The sequence below is a fragment of the Xenopus laevis genome, chromosome 9_10S (assembly GCF_017654675.1).
Source record: "Xenopus laevis strain J_2021 chromosome 9_10S, Xenopus_laevis_v10.1, whole genome shotgun sequence".
NCBI classification, from domain to species: domain Eukaryota; kingdom Metazoa; phylum Chordata; class Amphibia; order Anura; family Pipidae; genus Xenopus; species Xenopus laevis.
Window position 1 is genome coordinate 69,661,293 of NC_054388.1, and position 16,452 is coordinate 69,677,744.

A 16,452-nucleotide genomic window follows, 5' to 3' on the forward strand; every position below is an offset into this window, starting at 1 on the left:
TGGTGGCGCAAGCATCATGATATGGGGATGCTTTTAATACTATTGATGTGATGGAGTGGCCAGCCCAATCCCTGGACCTTAATCCAATAGAAAACTTGTGGGGTGACATAAAAATAATGTTTCTGAGGCCAAACCAAGTAATGCAAAAGAACAGGTGCCAGAAGTTGGTGGACTCCATGTAACACAGATGTGCAGCAGTTGTTAGAAACACTGATTATACAACTAAACACTGTATTAGTTCAGTGATTCAAACGAAAGCAACATCTTAAAAAACAGTTTTGCGTTTATACAGTGAATGTTCAAGTGAAGATACTGCTATTTTTTGGAACAGCCAAATATTAAATTTTCTTCACTTTCTGTAAAGGAATAACACAAATTTGATAACATTTTCTTCATATTTTGATTTGGAATGGAATGTGTAGTGTTCCCAATGCACTTGCGTGTATGGAAATAAAAGTGATTATAAGGATATGAGCTTTATTCACTTTTTTAAACACACTGTGATATTACTCTGAACACAACTGTGAATTGGCCCCCACAGTTGTGTATTGAAACACTGTTTATTGTGATGCCCAGCTGGGGCACCATCTTTACCATTTACCATAATCCAAAAACATAAAGTAAGGTTCATTGGCTCCTGATAATATTGGAACGAAACGAAAGGAGGAAACGGCACACAGGAACATCAGCAAAATGGGGTAAACCCCTTACTTGTTTATTACATCAAATGATGCACATCGTTTCGGGGGCACGCCCCTTCGTCAGGTGATGAAGGGGCGTGCCCCCGAAACGTTGTGCATCATTTGACATAATAAACAAGTAAAGGGTTTACCCCATTTTGCTGATGTTCCTGTGTGCCGTTTCCTCCTTTTGATTCGTTCCAATATTTCGGGGAGTGCCGTCTCCCTAGAGGAGAGTGCACCAGGCTATCAAATAAAGGAAGGCTAGTGTGTGCGCTCACACAGTTTCCTGATAATATTGCCCATAGTGTGTGTGTGTATGCTGAAGTATGTGATAGACACTCCACCGGGGCAGGGAATGGTATGAATAAAAGTCATGTATATCCTGTAATGTATATCCTTATAAATGGTGCTTAGCGATGTCATCAGTTATAATCAGGGTCAGACTGGGCTAGCAGGACATAGAGAAAAACATGTTGGGCCCCGGCCTTCAAAGGTCCCTCTGTTCCCCAGGCCACTGTGGATGGGGGGGCAAATGTCAGGAGGGGGGACCCTTGACCTAGTGGGGCCTGGACCCTCTGTCTGATGTTGGTTAAAATCTGTACTTGGGGGTGCAATTTTGTCACATGATGTTCTGAAACTTAAAGGGGTTGTTCACCTTTAAATTAACTTTTAATATGATATAGAGAGTGATAATATGAGACTAATAGCAAATTATTTTTATTTGTGGTTTTTGCGTTTTTTATTCAGCAACTCTGCAGTTTAAGCAATCCAGTTGCTAGGATCCAAATTACCCTAGTGATCATGCATTGATATCTAATATGAGTAGGAGATGGCCTGAATAGAAAGATGAGTAATACGAAGTAGCAATAACTATAAATTTGTAGCCTTACAGAGAATTTGTTTTTTAAAGGGGTCAGCGACCCCACATTTGAAAGCTGGAAAAATTCAGAAGGCAGCAAATAATTGAAAAACTATAAAAAAAAAAAAAATTATGGTCAATTGAAAAGTTGCTTATAATGAGCCATTCTTTGACATACTAAGGGGCACATTTATCAAGGATCAGATTTCGAGTTCATGGGAGTTTTTTAAATTCCCATAAACTCGAAATTTGACCAATGGAAATTTATGATTAAATTTGATTTTTTTCAAACTCGGTTCAAATCAAATTCGATTCAAGTTTTTTCTCAGAAACAAAATCGAAAATTCACTTCAACCCTTGGTAAATCTGCCCCTCAATGTTTATTTTAAGGCGAAACACCCCTTTAAATATTATTACATATGAGAATAGTGTAAAATGTGCAGCGGCATGAGCTCAGATTTGGAAAGTAGAAAGTGCGTAACACTGACTGAACTACAATTTCAGCATCACTATAAGAGAGTTACAACGGCAGATACAACACAGGTTGCCTCGCCCCCTACCCCAGACCATAGCTAGTGTTGCCACCCGGCCGGTATTTTACCTAAAAAAAGCACGTGGCCTGCCCCAAATTTACCTTATTCCTGGGCTTCTTGCCAAATTCGCGCGTATGGCTCCGCCCCCTTGACGTCACGACCTGGCAAGCCAATAGCGCGTCACGATCCCGCCCCATTTATCGTCTCGGCCCCGCCCCCTCCATCTGCCGGTATAGATTATTTTAAAAGGTGGCAACGCTAACCATAGCTGAGCCGCAATGTCCTCCCAGCACCCAGAGGGTTTGTCTGAGCTCCTTTTTGGCGCGGCTGGAAACCTATAATCGAACATGACAGAGGAATGGGAAGAGTCATGCTCTCATAGGCTTAAGAGCCGCGCAGAAAAGGTTCTCCGCATACACGCCCGCTGTCTGCAGCGTTTTACCGCACTTCCGCTTCCGGCCTCATCTACCTGTGAAATTAGAAGAGGTTGGGGTGTAACAGAAAAAGTACGCATGCCAAATCTTCAGATGATTGAAATAAACTACAATTCCCAAAGATTTCCTTCAGATAAATTGAAATGCCGTTTTAGTAGGCGATATTGTTTTTTCAGAATTTGCACAGCGACAGGGAAAGATCTTGTTGCCAAGGTTACAGAGCGCGCCCCCTTAACGCAGAAGAACCAATCGACTCCCTCGAATTGACAGGATTTCATTGGCTGGAATAAAGTAGGCGGGAATCGGCAGCTACTTTTTAGCCAGCGTCGGAAAGTCTTTGAATCAGCGTTTAAAGCTCAATGTGGACGGAGGTCTCTGTTTCGCTAACCCTAATACACTGGCTTCAGGGCGATGGCTCTTCGCGGCGGTGCCTGTTGTTTTACTTGCTGACTTTCAGCGGGCACGGAGAGCAAGCGTAGACGACGACTAAAAAACGTCAGCTGGGAGACTCCTCCGTTCGCACAGCCCGACCTGCTCCATTGCCCAAGAGCCCCGGGTTTTCTCTGTGGAATGTATCAGGCGCTCCCCGGTCTGTCTGTCTGGGGCCGCGGTCGGCATCATCTGCTGTCGCGAAGAGTTCGTCTCTGTTAGCCCTTGGGGGCCCTGGTGCGGAGTGGAGAGTCCGGGTCTGGGGGGTCGGGAGAACAAAAGGGGGCGCGCTGGTGCTCAGGCTCAGTCATGCTTTCCCTTAGTTGTGGGATATGCGTGTTCAGCCAGTCCCCGACATGTTTACATGGGAGCTAACGGGCTTCGCTAGGCCGCAATCCATTGGCCAAACGAAGGAATTGTCAATGGCGGGGCATGTCCGTGGACTGGGGGGTACTTGGTTCTGTATGAGTGTAATGTAATCAGCTCTGGACTGGGATTCAAAATAGGCCCTGGCATTCCAAGTACACAGAGGCCCAAACAGCCCCCATTAGCCCACGTAATAGTCACTTTCTATGGCATATTACAGCAGCCCCTCTGGCATTTGCCAGAACCCACAGATTACCAGTCCAGACCTGAATGTAAAGCTGGCCATAGACGCAAAGATCTGATCGTACGAATCGAGGATTCGTACGATTTTTGAACCGTGTGTGGAGAGTCCCGACATTTTTCGTCCGGCGGAGATCGGTCGTTTGGTCGATCGGACAGGTTAGAAAATTTCTGTTGGCTGCCGATAATATGTCTGCGTGTATTGCTGATCGTAAGATTTTCAGTGGGAGACTGTCACTAGCTTTGGTTGGACATAGATATCGTACGATTGCTGTCAGGGGCAGAACATTGCTGATCTCTTCTTTAACTAATCTGACTGGTAAGACTTTGATCTGAATGGTTAGTGGCGGGTCGGGAGATGGGAAAGTCCGATCGTACGATGATTCGTACAATCGGATCTTTGCATCTATGGCCAGCTTAGGGCTTGTAAGTGCCCTAGGGGGGCAGGAATTGTTTTGGGCCAATGGAGATATTGTTCCTTTTTTTAATAAATCTACAATAAATGTTATTTTTTTTAACCCGTGTGGAATCTTTCTGAGGGCCTGATACCCCTCTTTTTGTATGCTGCTAATGTAATTGGCTGACGTTCGTCTAATTCTTAATATTTGGTTGTAAAGTTTTGAATAAAAAAAACCCTACTATCCCTGGGGCCAAGGTGTATTATTTTGTTTACCCATTGTTTAATATATGACGCTCAGGCTGTGCAACCCTCCAGTGGGTGGAAAGCATATCACAATTGTAATGTTCCAATGGGATACAGGTATTTGTAGTGTACCTGCTGGAGGGCGGTTGGTGGGCTGTTTAGGTTATTTCCTCCTCTGCCAGTCCTCCCTTTTCTCTTACACCAGCCCTGCTAGCATTATTGGGCTGACTTGATGGCAAGTTCATGGTTTACTCTGCAGCTAATTAAACTTGGTGCTGATGCTTTCATGAATGTGCTTCCTGTCTAGTGTGGGAATAAGATGAAACCATACAAGGGAAGGGTTATAGTAGTATTTTTGTTGCCTGCCTAACAGGCTTACCATTGTCTGCTGCCTTCCCTGTACCTACTGTACTGGATGCCCAACAGTCCTCTGCCAACCACAACAGTCTGCCGCCTGCCAAAGAAATAGCTGTGGCATATTTTCTTATGCATAGCTTACCATTCCAAATGAATAAAAATAGGCTTGATTATCCACCATTAAAATAATTAGCTTTTGTAGCATGTTATATGATCACATTTAACTTATCTTCCATCTGGGTCACAAACGACTGAAAATATATTTTAGAAAGTCACACATAATAAGCTGGTTCTTGCATCCCTTGAGATCTCTTTAAGTCCATTGCATAAGTTCTATAGGATCTGATTGGCTGAACAGGCCAATTCTGTTAACTGATATGCAAATAACCTGGAAGGAAGTTACACACTAACACTTTAGGTTTTTCTGCAGGGTACATTAGAGATTTGTTCAGGACTGGCAAAGAGGAGCTGCAGAGTGGATAAACAGACCAGGTGGTATTGCAAAACATTGCATTTATATGATTGTAAGAAAAGAAAAAAAAAAACAGAAAAAATATATATTTACAGTATAAGGTAAAATTGCCCACAAAGTAAACAATTCATAAATACATATCAGCCAAATTAAGTCAAATACAGATACTCAGCAGAAAGGAAGCAGATTCCCTTGCCACAGAATAGTAGAATTAACATGGAATCCAACAGAAACCTGTACATAAAATCAAGTAAAACAAGTAGTCTAATATGAAAGAATACTTCTCTTTATCATTTTTTTTAAAGGTGGAAACTTGCACAACTTGTAGTGAGTGTTCCTAGGATCAACAAAGACCCGTATTAATTTACCTGTTGTATTATTTATTGGTTTGGGTAACCAGAGTATCACAAACAAGACTGAAGACGCTGAATGCTAAGGATGTAGAATAGTCTGTTCTGTGCTTCAAATAAAACCTTTAAAAGAATGAACCGCAACTAGAAATTAGCTGAAGGCTGACTGTGTTAGGCAGTTAATAGCTGATTATGTTTTCTGCTGCCACCAAGAACTTTGTTAAACAAGTAGGCGATGGAGGAAGGCTGGTTCCTGTGCCTAGTCTCAGTGAGGCTGACAAATACCAACCCCTCGGCCTGGTCATCAAAAAGAAGAAATGCTTTCTATCAAGAAAATTTAAATATACCTCAACCCCATTTACACTGAAAGATATTCTAAATGGAGACAAGGAGATTTCAGCAGGTAAGTTGATATTTGCATGTTTCTCTTTAAGCCTAATTAGATTCCCATTCAGTATTTCGCCTTCTTTTCTTTGCTTAAAATGCTTTGACAGTCATTTGTAATAAAATAATCAAACAATTCTCACTAAAAAAAACTGCAAAAACGTTCACTATGGAAAATGTAGGAAAAAAACACAGTGGAGAAAAAAAGCCATTGCCTTCGATGCATTTTGTACAAAAAAAATGCCAAGAAAAAAAATCCATTGACTTCAATGCCTACTGTCCATGGATTTGGCAGAAAAAGTCATAAAAAATGGGTATTTGACATCGGTGGGCTTTGCAAATTTTTTTTGGGAAAGCAAAACGGGACAGAATTACTCTTTATTTAGGAATAACAGACAAATCATGATGGCAGTGACTGCAGGCATATCAGAAAATATGGGCACTGCTGTAACTGGAAACAAGATAAAAGTTTGTGGTCAGACACAATTTACATTCACAAGTCAGGAAAGAGGCCAAAGTAAATAAATAAGAAACCAGCTTTGCAAACACAAAGGAGCAAAGTACATGGACCTACGATCAAACAGAACATTGGCATCAGTGAAGTTTGCCAAATGTACAGGGAGTTTGCTAAATGCAGCACAATGACATGTCTCCAGTGCCTCTACAGTGCAGCTGACCTCAAGCATCTGTGCCTGTTCCAGTGCCAGTGAGGGCACATATATCAAGGCTCACATTGGATGAACAGCCTCACACTAAACTCATAGGGGCAAATTTACTTACCTTCGAGGTCGCGTTGGCTTCGCCGCACTTCGTCAGGGTGCCGCTAATTCACTAAAATCCGATGTTGCGCTCAGGGAGAGGCAAAAGGTAGCGAAGTTGCACTATTGTTTTTTCGTCAAGCAAAGCTAGCAATGCCTAATTTGCATACGGCGCCAAGTTAAAGTACAATGGACGTATATGTAGCAGCAAATACATTACACTACACAAGCCTGGGAAAGCTTCATAAAATAAAATCGAGTTGTTATTTTGCCCTATACATGTGCCCACTGTATAGTTTAAGCGCCATATGTTAGGGAATGTAGGGGGAAGGAGGGTACCCCCAAAACAATGTTTGATCTTTTTCAGCCTATGACCCTTAAAAAGTAAAAGACGCCATCGTTTTTTGGGACTTAGAAAAAAATTTCAACTTTTTTTGAAGCAATCCCTATCTACTCTATTGCACTTCGCCTGGTCTGAGGTGGTGAAGGCAAGTCTGGCGCAAGAGGTAACGTTCAGTAACATGCGCAAGTTAGTAAATTAGCGTAGTTACGTCCCTTCACCATAGTGCAACTTCGCCTGGCGTAAGGGTGCGAAGTAGCGCTAGAGTAGGTCCACTTCGCTAGTGAATTTACCCCAGCACCCGTTAGTAAATCGTGGAAGTATCGCCCTTTAGTAAATTTGCCCCATAGAGAGAGTGCAAGGTCTAACAGGGATCCCCAACCTTTTGAACCCTTGAGCAACTTTCAGAAGAAAAAGGAGTTGGGGAGCAACAAAAGCATGAAAAATGTTCTTGGGGTGCCAAATAAGTGCTGTGATTGCCCATTTGTTAGCCCCTGTGTGGATTGTCAACCTACATTGATGCTCTGTTTGGCAGTACACCTGGTTTTTATACAACCAAAACTTGCCTCCAAGCCTGGAATTCAAAAAGAAGCACCTGCTTTGAGGCCACTGGGAGCAACATCCAAGGAGTTGGAGAGCAATATGTTGCTCATGAGCTGCTGTTTGGGGATCACTGGTCTAAGGAAAGGCTGGCCAATCGATTTACACTGGAGAAGAGGAACTTAATGGAGTATATGACAACTCATATATATATATATATATATATATATATATATATATATATATATATATATATATATATATATATATAAGGAGAGCATAGATCAAACTCTATGCTTTATTCACAAAAGGGGGTTCCATCAGCTCTACTATAGTTTATATAACTTTGTGTCCCTTTACAAGGAATTATGTTCCTAATTAGAATTGTAAAATCATTGAACTATTGGCCTTTTTTCCTAAGGTGTCAGCTCTTACCAGTTGCTGAATTATGAAGATAAATCTGACTTATCATTGACTGGAAGACATGGAAATCAGATCAGGAATGATGTTGGAATAGATATTTATGGGTCTGATTCTGTTGCAGTTAAAGCTTCATTTGGTATTGTAACCAAACACGAGGCAGAGGTTCCAGCTCTGCTGAAGGAGCTTCTTTCAAGGTATGGTGTATGCTGTATGTGTGTATAGATATACATAGCCTCACATTAGCTTAGATGTACAAGATATTGGGAGGATCTGTGTCATGACTCCAGAGTTCACTTAAACTAGGTCAGCTCTAACATTTCTGGGTTTATAATAAGGTTATAAATATTTTACAGGCTTCATCAGAACAATGATGTTTGGCTAGAAAGTACAGCTATTTACAGGATAATGCTTTTTATATTTACAGTATAATGAATAGTGGTAGGTGCCTCATCTATATAAAGAAGGACATAAGGGTACTTAACATCGTTTTAATCTCTTATGTGGTGGTCTTAAGGACGGTGCTTGTGCTGTTTTTCAGCTCAGGGTCTTGGCTGTTCTATAAAACATATATATGCTTAGCAGCAGTCAGTAGGATAGTTCAAGTTAAGTTAAAAACACTTTATATTTTGGATTGGTTGCAGACTGCAAAAATCTAAGAGGTCATAGGGGTAATTTACTGTGACCATGGATGCAAGGATTAGGGACATAACAGCACACTTCTTAGTGCCAGGTAATTGCCTCCAGGGTCTTCCTGCACCCTGCACCTAGTTCTAGATTGGATATTCATGAGTTGGCGCAGAGCTCATCCATGTTGGATGCAGGGCAGTCCTGCTGTTGGCTGGCAGTAAGTACAGAGCTCATTTGTGGCTAGAAAAAAGGAACTTTAATTTGAAGCAATGTAGATGGTTCTTCACAGTGAGGTTGTGGAATGCACTGCTGGGTGATGTTGTGATGGCTGATTCTGTTAATGCTTTTAAGAGTGGCTTGGATGATTTCTTGGACAGACATAATATCACAAGCTATTGTGATACTAAACTCTATAATAGGTAGCAAGTCATAAAAGTGTAGGGCAGGGTGCCATTGTGTTCAAAATATGGTGGTTTTGTATGCTGCCATATTGTAATTGCAAATTGATTTTGTTTCCTTATACTTTTGTTTAAACTGTTTATTATTGGAGGCAATAAAGGTTCCAGTTTATTTTATATAAATGGAAGATTTGGGACCAGCTTCACTTCGTAACTGCATATTGTGACTGTGTTAGCTGCAGTGCCAGTAACATTTCAGTGCAGATAAATACACCTATTTTATTATGTCTTTCACAGTCATTCAGATATGCTCTGGTGTTCAAGCATGCTGTGAGTACTATTCCTAATATAAAACAGAGGTTCAATGGCCTCTGTGTAGCATGTTGGTAAGCTCGAGGGATTTATAATCGGTGCTTAATACTAAGTTGTCTGCGAACTATATCAAATTTGCAAATAAAGCATAGGACCTCAGACTTGCTCCCAGGATTCAGTCATCTGATACAATTTCCTATTTATTTATTCCTCCACCATGGCTTATTTTTGCAAACTCGCGAAGAAAAGGGATTGAAAGAAGGCATAATAAATACTAATTTCAACCCCATCTATTTGATATTTATGGTAGATATGTGTCTATGCAGGGCCCAGTCATGAGTGAAACAGAGCAAAAAGGAAACAATATGAATACACAGAATTCCAACTTATTTTTCCAGTACCAGAAATGTTCCTTATCTGAAAATCCTAGACGCCAAGCATTCTGAACAATTGATCCTGTGCCTGTATTTTATTTAAAGCACTTACTGGAAAGTTATACACTGATGCATGCTAGTGAAAAGTAATATTTAGAAAAGTGTATTATCCAATATTTTCTGTTTCTAGGACAATTGACCTAGAACACTGGTTAATTCGTCAAGCAAAAGAAAGTGGCAAAGAGGTGCTCTGTGTGGTCATGGAGAGTATCCGGACAACTCGTCAATGTTCATTATCAGTCCATGCTGGCATGAGGGGAGAAGCAATGAGAGTATGTATGACAGACAGAAATTTTACAGACAAATACAAGAGGATCTCTGCACTCAACCCATTATCAATCTATTAAGGACATTGAGACATTTTGTGCCTTGAGCTACTAAAAAATGCCTTACCCTTTAAACAAAACAAGGATTTTTTGTCCATATATTGCAATATGTTTAAAGAAGAAGGAATAGCATTTTACAATTGGGGTGCTAAAAGTAAGGCTCCCCCAAGTGACTTTTTACTTACCTGACACCCCGGGCCAGCTCCGATCAGCAGAAAACAGCACCTGCCCAGTGGGTTATTCTAGTGAGCACCACGGAGAGATCCTCTTCCTGCTTCATCAGGATTCAAATTTCCCGGGGCAGACGCATGCACAGTAGAGCGAAATAGTCAGCTTTTTCGTTAAAGTCCAGCTTTCGGCTCTACTGCACATGCGCAACTGCGAGAAGACCTGAGGAAACAGGAAAAGGATCTCTCTGGTGGTTGCTAGAAGAACCCTGGGCCTGTGCGGTTTTCTGCTGATAGGAGCATGGTGTCAGGTAAGTAAAAGTAGTCACTTGGGGGTGCCTAACTTTTGGCACCACCAAGTGTAAAATGCTATTCCTTCTCCTTTAAGCTGGCCAACTAAGTTAAAATCATCCCTGGTCTGGCCAGATCTGCACTGAACTTGCATCTGATTCATTAAGAATTCTATTGCTTCATTATACATTTTACACAGGGATTAAGTTTAACCTGCAACTTACTTGCTGCTTTCAAAGTAAAACTCCCAAACTTGGTTGCCCTTTTATTAGCCATCAGTGAAATCACCTGACTATAGTTGGAAAATTTGGGAGCTACAACATGGAGCTGGCCACTGCTCTTGTATAAACTATAACAAAGTAGGGAAAGTTGTTCTCACTAATTTTTTAATATTAGCGGGGAGCACAACTTCCCCTTGTGTGAGACAGATGTTTTACCAATTCTTTACTGTAGAATTTATCAAAGTTCTGTAGGAAGCTTGCAGGATAAGAGCATGCACTGTGCTGTATAAGATAAATCCAGAACATCCTTATTTATCGCTGTATTTTAAAGAAACACTTAATGAAAGTGCAGAACTGAGTTTATGCACTATTGCACGGGGGGGGGGGGGGGGAGAAGTTATTTTGGAGTCCAGAATAGTTAATACATGATAGCTGCGGCAAGTGTAAAAACTAGGACTTGGCTTGGGATTCTAATGAATCCCTGCACTTTTTGACAATTCAGATTACCAAAACCAACCCTGAGCCCAGAGTCATAGGACTTTAAAGCTCTAAAAAACAGATTGCAACAATTATATGTCCACAATTGATACATTTTTTTTTCTCCGATTTGGATATGAAAATAAGAATTAAGGTTTGGTATTTAGCTAAAGCTTTTGTGACAGATTTGGTATTTGTCTGAATTCAAAGATTTTAGATTTGATGAACCTGTAGGAATCAAAAGCATGAATGTCAAGAACAGTCCAGGAATAAATGCTGAATATGAACCCTCACCTGGGATGCACCAGATACAGGACTGGATCCCAGCTGCTGACTCCATGACTTGACCAGCACTTACTATATAGTGTTTGCTACCAGATACTAAGGGGGCTATTTATCAAGGTCCGAATTTTAACATAAAAATCCGATCAACTCCGATTGCCCGAATGGACCTTATTTATCATTAAAAAAAAGTCCGAAAAAATTGGGTAGGGCAAAAGTCCGATAACTTCGGAGCTTTGCCCGAAAAGTACTCATTTTTCTTACTTTTACACAAATACTAAGAATTTTTGGTCCAAATACTACGAACTTTTTGGTCCAAAATCCCGAAATTATTGGATATCAGTACAGACAGCAGCGCAGACACTGGGACTTTCCCCATTGACTTATACAGGACCTCGAGAGCATTGAGATGCCGGATTTTCGGAGTCGGACTTTTAAGACCATCAGGCTTTAATAAATTCCAAAACATTTTTAGTTTTTTTTTTTAGTCCGAAAACTATGAATTATTTGAATTTTGGATATTCAGAGCAAAATAAATAACCCCCTAAGTTTATGAAAATGTTCTTTGAAAGGGACCTGCATGTTGCATGGTCTTCTGGTTTGATGAAAAGAACAGCTCTGTGTTCTACACATTTGTTAGCTTTAATGTGAATCTTGTATTGTCATTTTAGTTTCATCTGATAGAAGAACAAAATCACAAAGGTCGTGACAAAGCAATTGTTTTCCCAGCTCATACAACCATTGCATTCAGTGTCTTTGATCTGTACATTCATCTCGATGGTTACTTTGGTAAGTACCCAGCTTGGCAAAGGATCTTGTATTTATATAATGGCATCAGCTAAAGTTGTTTTACCGTGTAAGCCAGGGCTAACCATTTTGAAATGAAAAAACAAAAAGGGACTAAAATGTTCTGAAAGCTGGCTATGATTATCTTAGTTAGCCAGGTATCACCTTTATACCACTGTTGTTATTTTTTATTTCAAAAGGTTTGCCATGTAATATAATCACATCAATAATGCCAAATATTGATTTCATTTAGATGTATTTTACAAAGGAGTCGCTCCATCCATCCAGTCTGGGATGTGACATGGCCTTTGTTATGGAACCCCTTTGTTACTTAATATAACTTACTTAATACTATATAATATAATATTTTGGCTGCACTATGGTCATAAGGTTATATTAAGTCCTGCTGTTCTTCACGTAGAATACTACTACACATGCCTGTCTCAGTGGAGCCCTTGCAAAATAGTGGACATGAAGGGTGTTCATGATGAACTACAATTTTCACTCATACTTTAAAAGATCTCTGGGGTGCTGGTTTTCTTAAACAGGAACAGTGGATTTAATAATGAAGCAAAATAAGTGAAAAATGGTACTTTGCTTGATACGCTGAATGTTGGTGGTAGATCATTACATCACAGTAACTTTACAAGAGTCACTTGGATATTACTCGTGACATCACCATACCAGGATCTAATTGCCTCAAAAGCTTTTTCTCACACTACCCTGAGTTACCTTAAGGTACCTAAAGCCCACACTACAGTCTTTTCTGTTGGGTATTAAACTGCTCACATTGTCTGGAGAGTTCTATATATCAGGAGTCACTATACAGGTATAGGATCTGTTATCCAGAAAGTTCCGTATTATGGAAAGGCTGTCTACCATAAACTCCATTTTATCATAATAATCCAAATTTTAAAAATGATTTTCTTTTTCTCTGTAATAACACAACAGTACCTTGTACTTGATACAAACTAAGATATAACTAATCCTTATTGAAAGCAGAACCAGTCTACTGGGTATATTTAATGTTTTCATGATTTTCTATTAGATTTAAGGTATGAAGATCCAAATTAGAGAAAGATCCGTTATCCGGAAAGCCCCAGGTCCCAATCATTCTGGATAAAAGGGCCTGTACCTGTACCACTAACTAGAAGTCCACATTCACAGGGTCCCTTTCCCTGACTTCTTCCCTTTCACAAACTTGGTGAAGGCTCATTCTCCTTTACTAAGGCCCAACCTTGGGTCCTCCAGCACAAATATAATCTTTGAATGGAGTTCGAAAAACAACAACTTATAGACCAAGGATTACCCATGAAACCTTGTGCCAATGGATCTGATCCCACCCACAGGGCATAGGTTACACTTACAGAAAGTGCTTTTTATTTATTTTCTTTTTTGTTCAAGTGTTTCTTTACAGTCCATTTGTTCAAATACTCCTAAATGTATAGCTAGGTTACATACACTTAACTTGCTGTTATAGGCCCTTCATTTACAGTACCTTTAGGGCTAGTTAGCACTCACCCACATACTAGACTGACTGGTATCCGAATACTATCTGCACCTTATATGTGTAGTATGTAAACAACAAGTATGTTTACTTTTCATTAATTGTTTTTTGAACCTTTCTGTTTTTACAGAACTCTGTGTATCAACTGCTTCAAAAGGAGGATTTGAAAAGGAACCAACCAGATCATATTCATTAAATGTTCTAAGGAACAATTTATATAGATCCGGTATCGTTTTCACTGGTGAGTCACAAATAATATGGCAGGCAGAAAGTTTTGCTGGATTTTAAGTGTATATTTCAAGATAGTCCTTTAAACAAGAAGCTTTATAAAAAAAAATCTAGTTTGTGTGTCTGCACAGTGAATATGTGGTTTCAACATTAACAAGCATCTGAAGCTCTGGCAGTTTTGTAAGGTTTGTATAGAGCTTAAAGTCAGCTTCAGATCAAAGACTGTATAGAGGCAAAGACCCTTTTGAAATAATAGGTCCAGTCTATTACACAGATAATTTGCATATGTGCTAATGTATAGTAATAAGTGAGTGTGTGCTACCTAATGTGTATGGATACTGTGGCTATAAATGTAGATGCATTATGCTTGCCTTGTATTATTGTACATTAAGTCTTGCACTACTGACCAGATTGTTTAGAGGAAATTAAACTCCTATATTCCTCCAAGGAATAGTTCTGACAACAGGGTCAGTTTTTTCTCCATTTGAATACCATCTATTACATACTGCACATATGACAATTGTAAAAATAACAAAAGAGTAGCCCCTCTCCCTCTGCTGTGCCCACAGGGTGTAGCTGCAAATGTCCCGTGACCCTCCCTGCAAACACTTGTGGCTTAATCTGGTATGGAGAGGCTGGGGCTAAGCTTTTTAAAATATATACTATATTTATATATCTATTAAGAGAGAGAGAGAGGCTTCCGGGAGATCTCCACTAAAACTGCACCCTGGGCACAGACCCACATGTGCATTTATGTAAATACGCACCTGTCTATAGTTGAAGCATCATAGGGTAAGAGTCGTGTCATGGTGCAGTTGTATGTATAAAGTATATAGAATTACAAGTAAGATTCTTCTTATCATTCATATTATATAAAACATTTTCCTTATAAATATTTAGGGAAAAGGACAATGGATGTTATTGCTAACACAGACCCCTACATGGATGACATCTTTTCAGATTACTATGAGAAGGCTGCCAGCATGACCGATATTTCTACCACCTTCATGCGAGAGGGAGCTCACACCCGAGTTAACCTTCTTAACAACAACATTCCCAAGGGGCCATGTGCTCTCTGCGGGATGGGAAATTCCAAAAGGGAAACCGTTTATGGGTGCTTCGAATGTTCTTTCAATGGCCAAAAGTATGTCAGACTGCATGCTGTACCTTGCTTTGATCTATGGCATAAAAGAATGAAGTGAGACCCTTCCATGGACATGTTGTGCCTACTTATACAATCTCAGGTGTACTACAAATAAAGTTCTTTTTTCTCATTTATAATATTAGATGACATCTGAATTGTTCCAAAGTAAACTGTTTAAGGTCCAGCTCCAACAGAGTAGTCATTTAGTATTAAAGAAGAAACAAACCATTAATAAAAAAAACCCTACCCTACATAGACCCTCCTCCCTCCCCCCCCAGCCTAGCTGCCCCCCCCCCGGGTAAATGCCCCTAACTCTTTACTTATCCCTCCATGCAGATTCTGTCCAGCAGAGTTCACAGGCGCCATCGTATTCTCTTCGGTAATCTTTGGAATGGGAATGGCGAAGCGGCGTATGCGCCGTTGGAGCACTTTTCTGCTTTGCGACAACTGTGTATGCGCCGAAACTCATGAAAATTGCCGAAGAGCTGGTCTCATTCCAAAGATTACTGAAGCGTCTGAAGATGGCGCCCGTGAACTCCGCTGGACAGAATCTGCAAGGAGGGGTAAGCAAAGAGGGGTATTTGCCAGGGGAGCAGATAGGCTGGGGGAGGTCTATGTAGGGTAGGGGGCAGGGTTTTTTTTTTTATTAAGGGTTTGTTTCTCCTTTAATAGCGAAAATTAGGAATTCCATTCAGTTACTTACCTGGTGCTATGGCCACTTAGTACAATGATTTAATCTTCATGCTACAGTGGCTTGCGCCATTGTTGCTGTTCGACATCCCACATGTACCACTGATTATACAGCTAATTGGGTGACAAGGTGGTGCATATGGTACATTTAGGGGCAGATTTACGAAGGTTCAAATGGAAAATTAGAATTCAAATTTTTGAATTTTTTTTGGTCAAAACTCACAATTTCGAATTTAAAGCCACCAACTCGAATTTGAAAGTGAGACACCTCGACCCTGGAAACAGTTCTAATTCGATACTTCGCCACCTAAAACCTGCCGAGTTCATGTAGAAGTCAATGGCAGAGGTACGTTTTTTTGGAGGAAAACTCCATTCGAATTGGATTCGGATTTTCGGATCGTTCCTATTCGATTGAATGTTAGACATTAGAGTTTTTCATAAATAACCTCCCATTTGAGTTGTGAGTACATACGAATTTATTAGAGTTAACAAAATTTCACATAACTTCAAAATTCGATCTGGCTGGGTGAATGGACAGTACTCCTTGTTGGACTGGCCTTGTAGGATGCCAGGAAAACTTTTGGTGGGCCAAGGAGTTAATAGGTTCTAACTATTAATGGCCATTCCCTATTTCTATCTGAGAACAAAAAGAAAAAATAGAAGGATGAGAGTGTGTAAAGGTAACAAACTGCTAATAGAAGAAGTACATTTAGGGGCTGATTTATCAAAATGTGAGTGTCAGCGGGGGCCT

At 40.3% G+C, this 16,452-nt stretch overlaps 1 protein-coding gene and 1 non-coding gene across 2 annotated transcripts; both read left to right on the top strand.

The window, feature by feature from the left end:
- Positions 1 to 2,849: 2,849 nt before the first annotated feature.
- terc.S (telomerase RNA component S homeolog) lies at positions 2,850 to 3,298 on the top strand. Its single transcript, NR_003556.1, has one exon.
- A 539-nt stretch (positions 3,299 to 3,837) lies between these two features.
- On the top strand, positions 3,838 to 15,914 carry pjvk.S (pejvakin S homeolog). The gene is made up of 6 exons (XM_018238895.2): positions 3,838 to 5,769; positions 7,810 to 8,005; positions 9,713 to 9,854; positions 12,018 to 12,135; positions 13,770 to 13,880; positions 14,768 to 15,914. Exons 1-6 carry the CDS (start codon positions 5,559 to 5,561, stop codon positions 15,067 to 15,069), a joined length of 1,080 nt encoding a protein of 359 aa, XP_018094384.1. The 5' UTR covers positions 3,838 to 5,558; the 3' UTR covers positions 15,070 to 15,914.
- The last annotated feature ends 538 nt before the right edge of the window (positions 15,915 to 16,452 follow it).

Excerpts from the sequence above, each read along its gene's own strand:
- pjvk.S (XM_018238895.2), top strand. The coding sequence starts at position 5,559 with ATGTTTTCTGCTGCCACCAAGAACTTTGTTAAACAAGTAGGCGATGGA. Across the intron at positions 5,770-7,809 it reads AGACAAGGAGATTTCAGCAG|GTGTCAGCTCTTACCAGTTG; the intron begins GTAAGTTGATAT and ends TTTTTTCCTAAG. Across the intron at positions 13,881-14,767 it reads ATCCGGTATCGTTTTCACTG|GGAAAAGGACAATGGATGTT; the intron begins GTGAGTCACAAA and ends ATAAATATTTAG.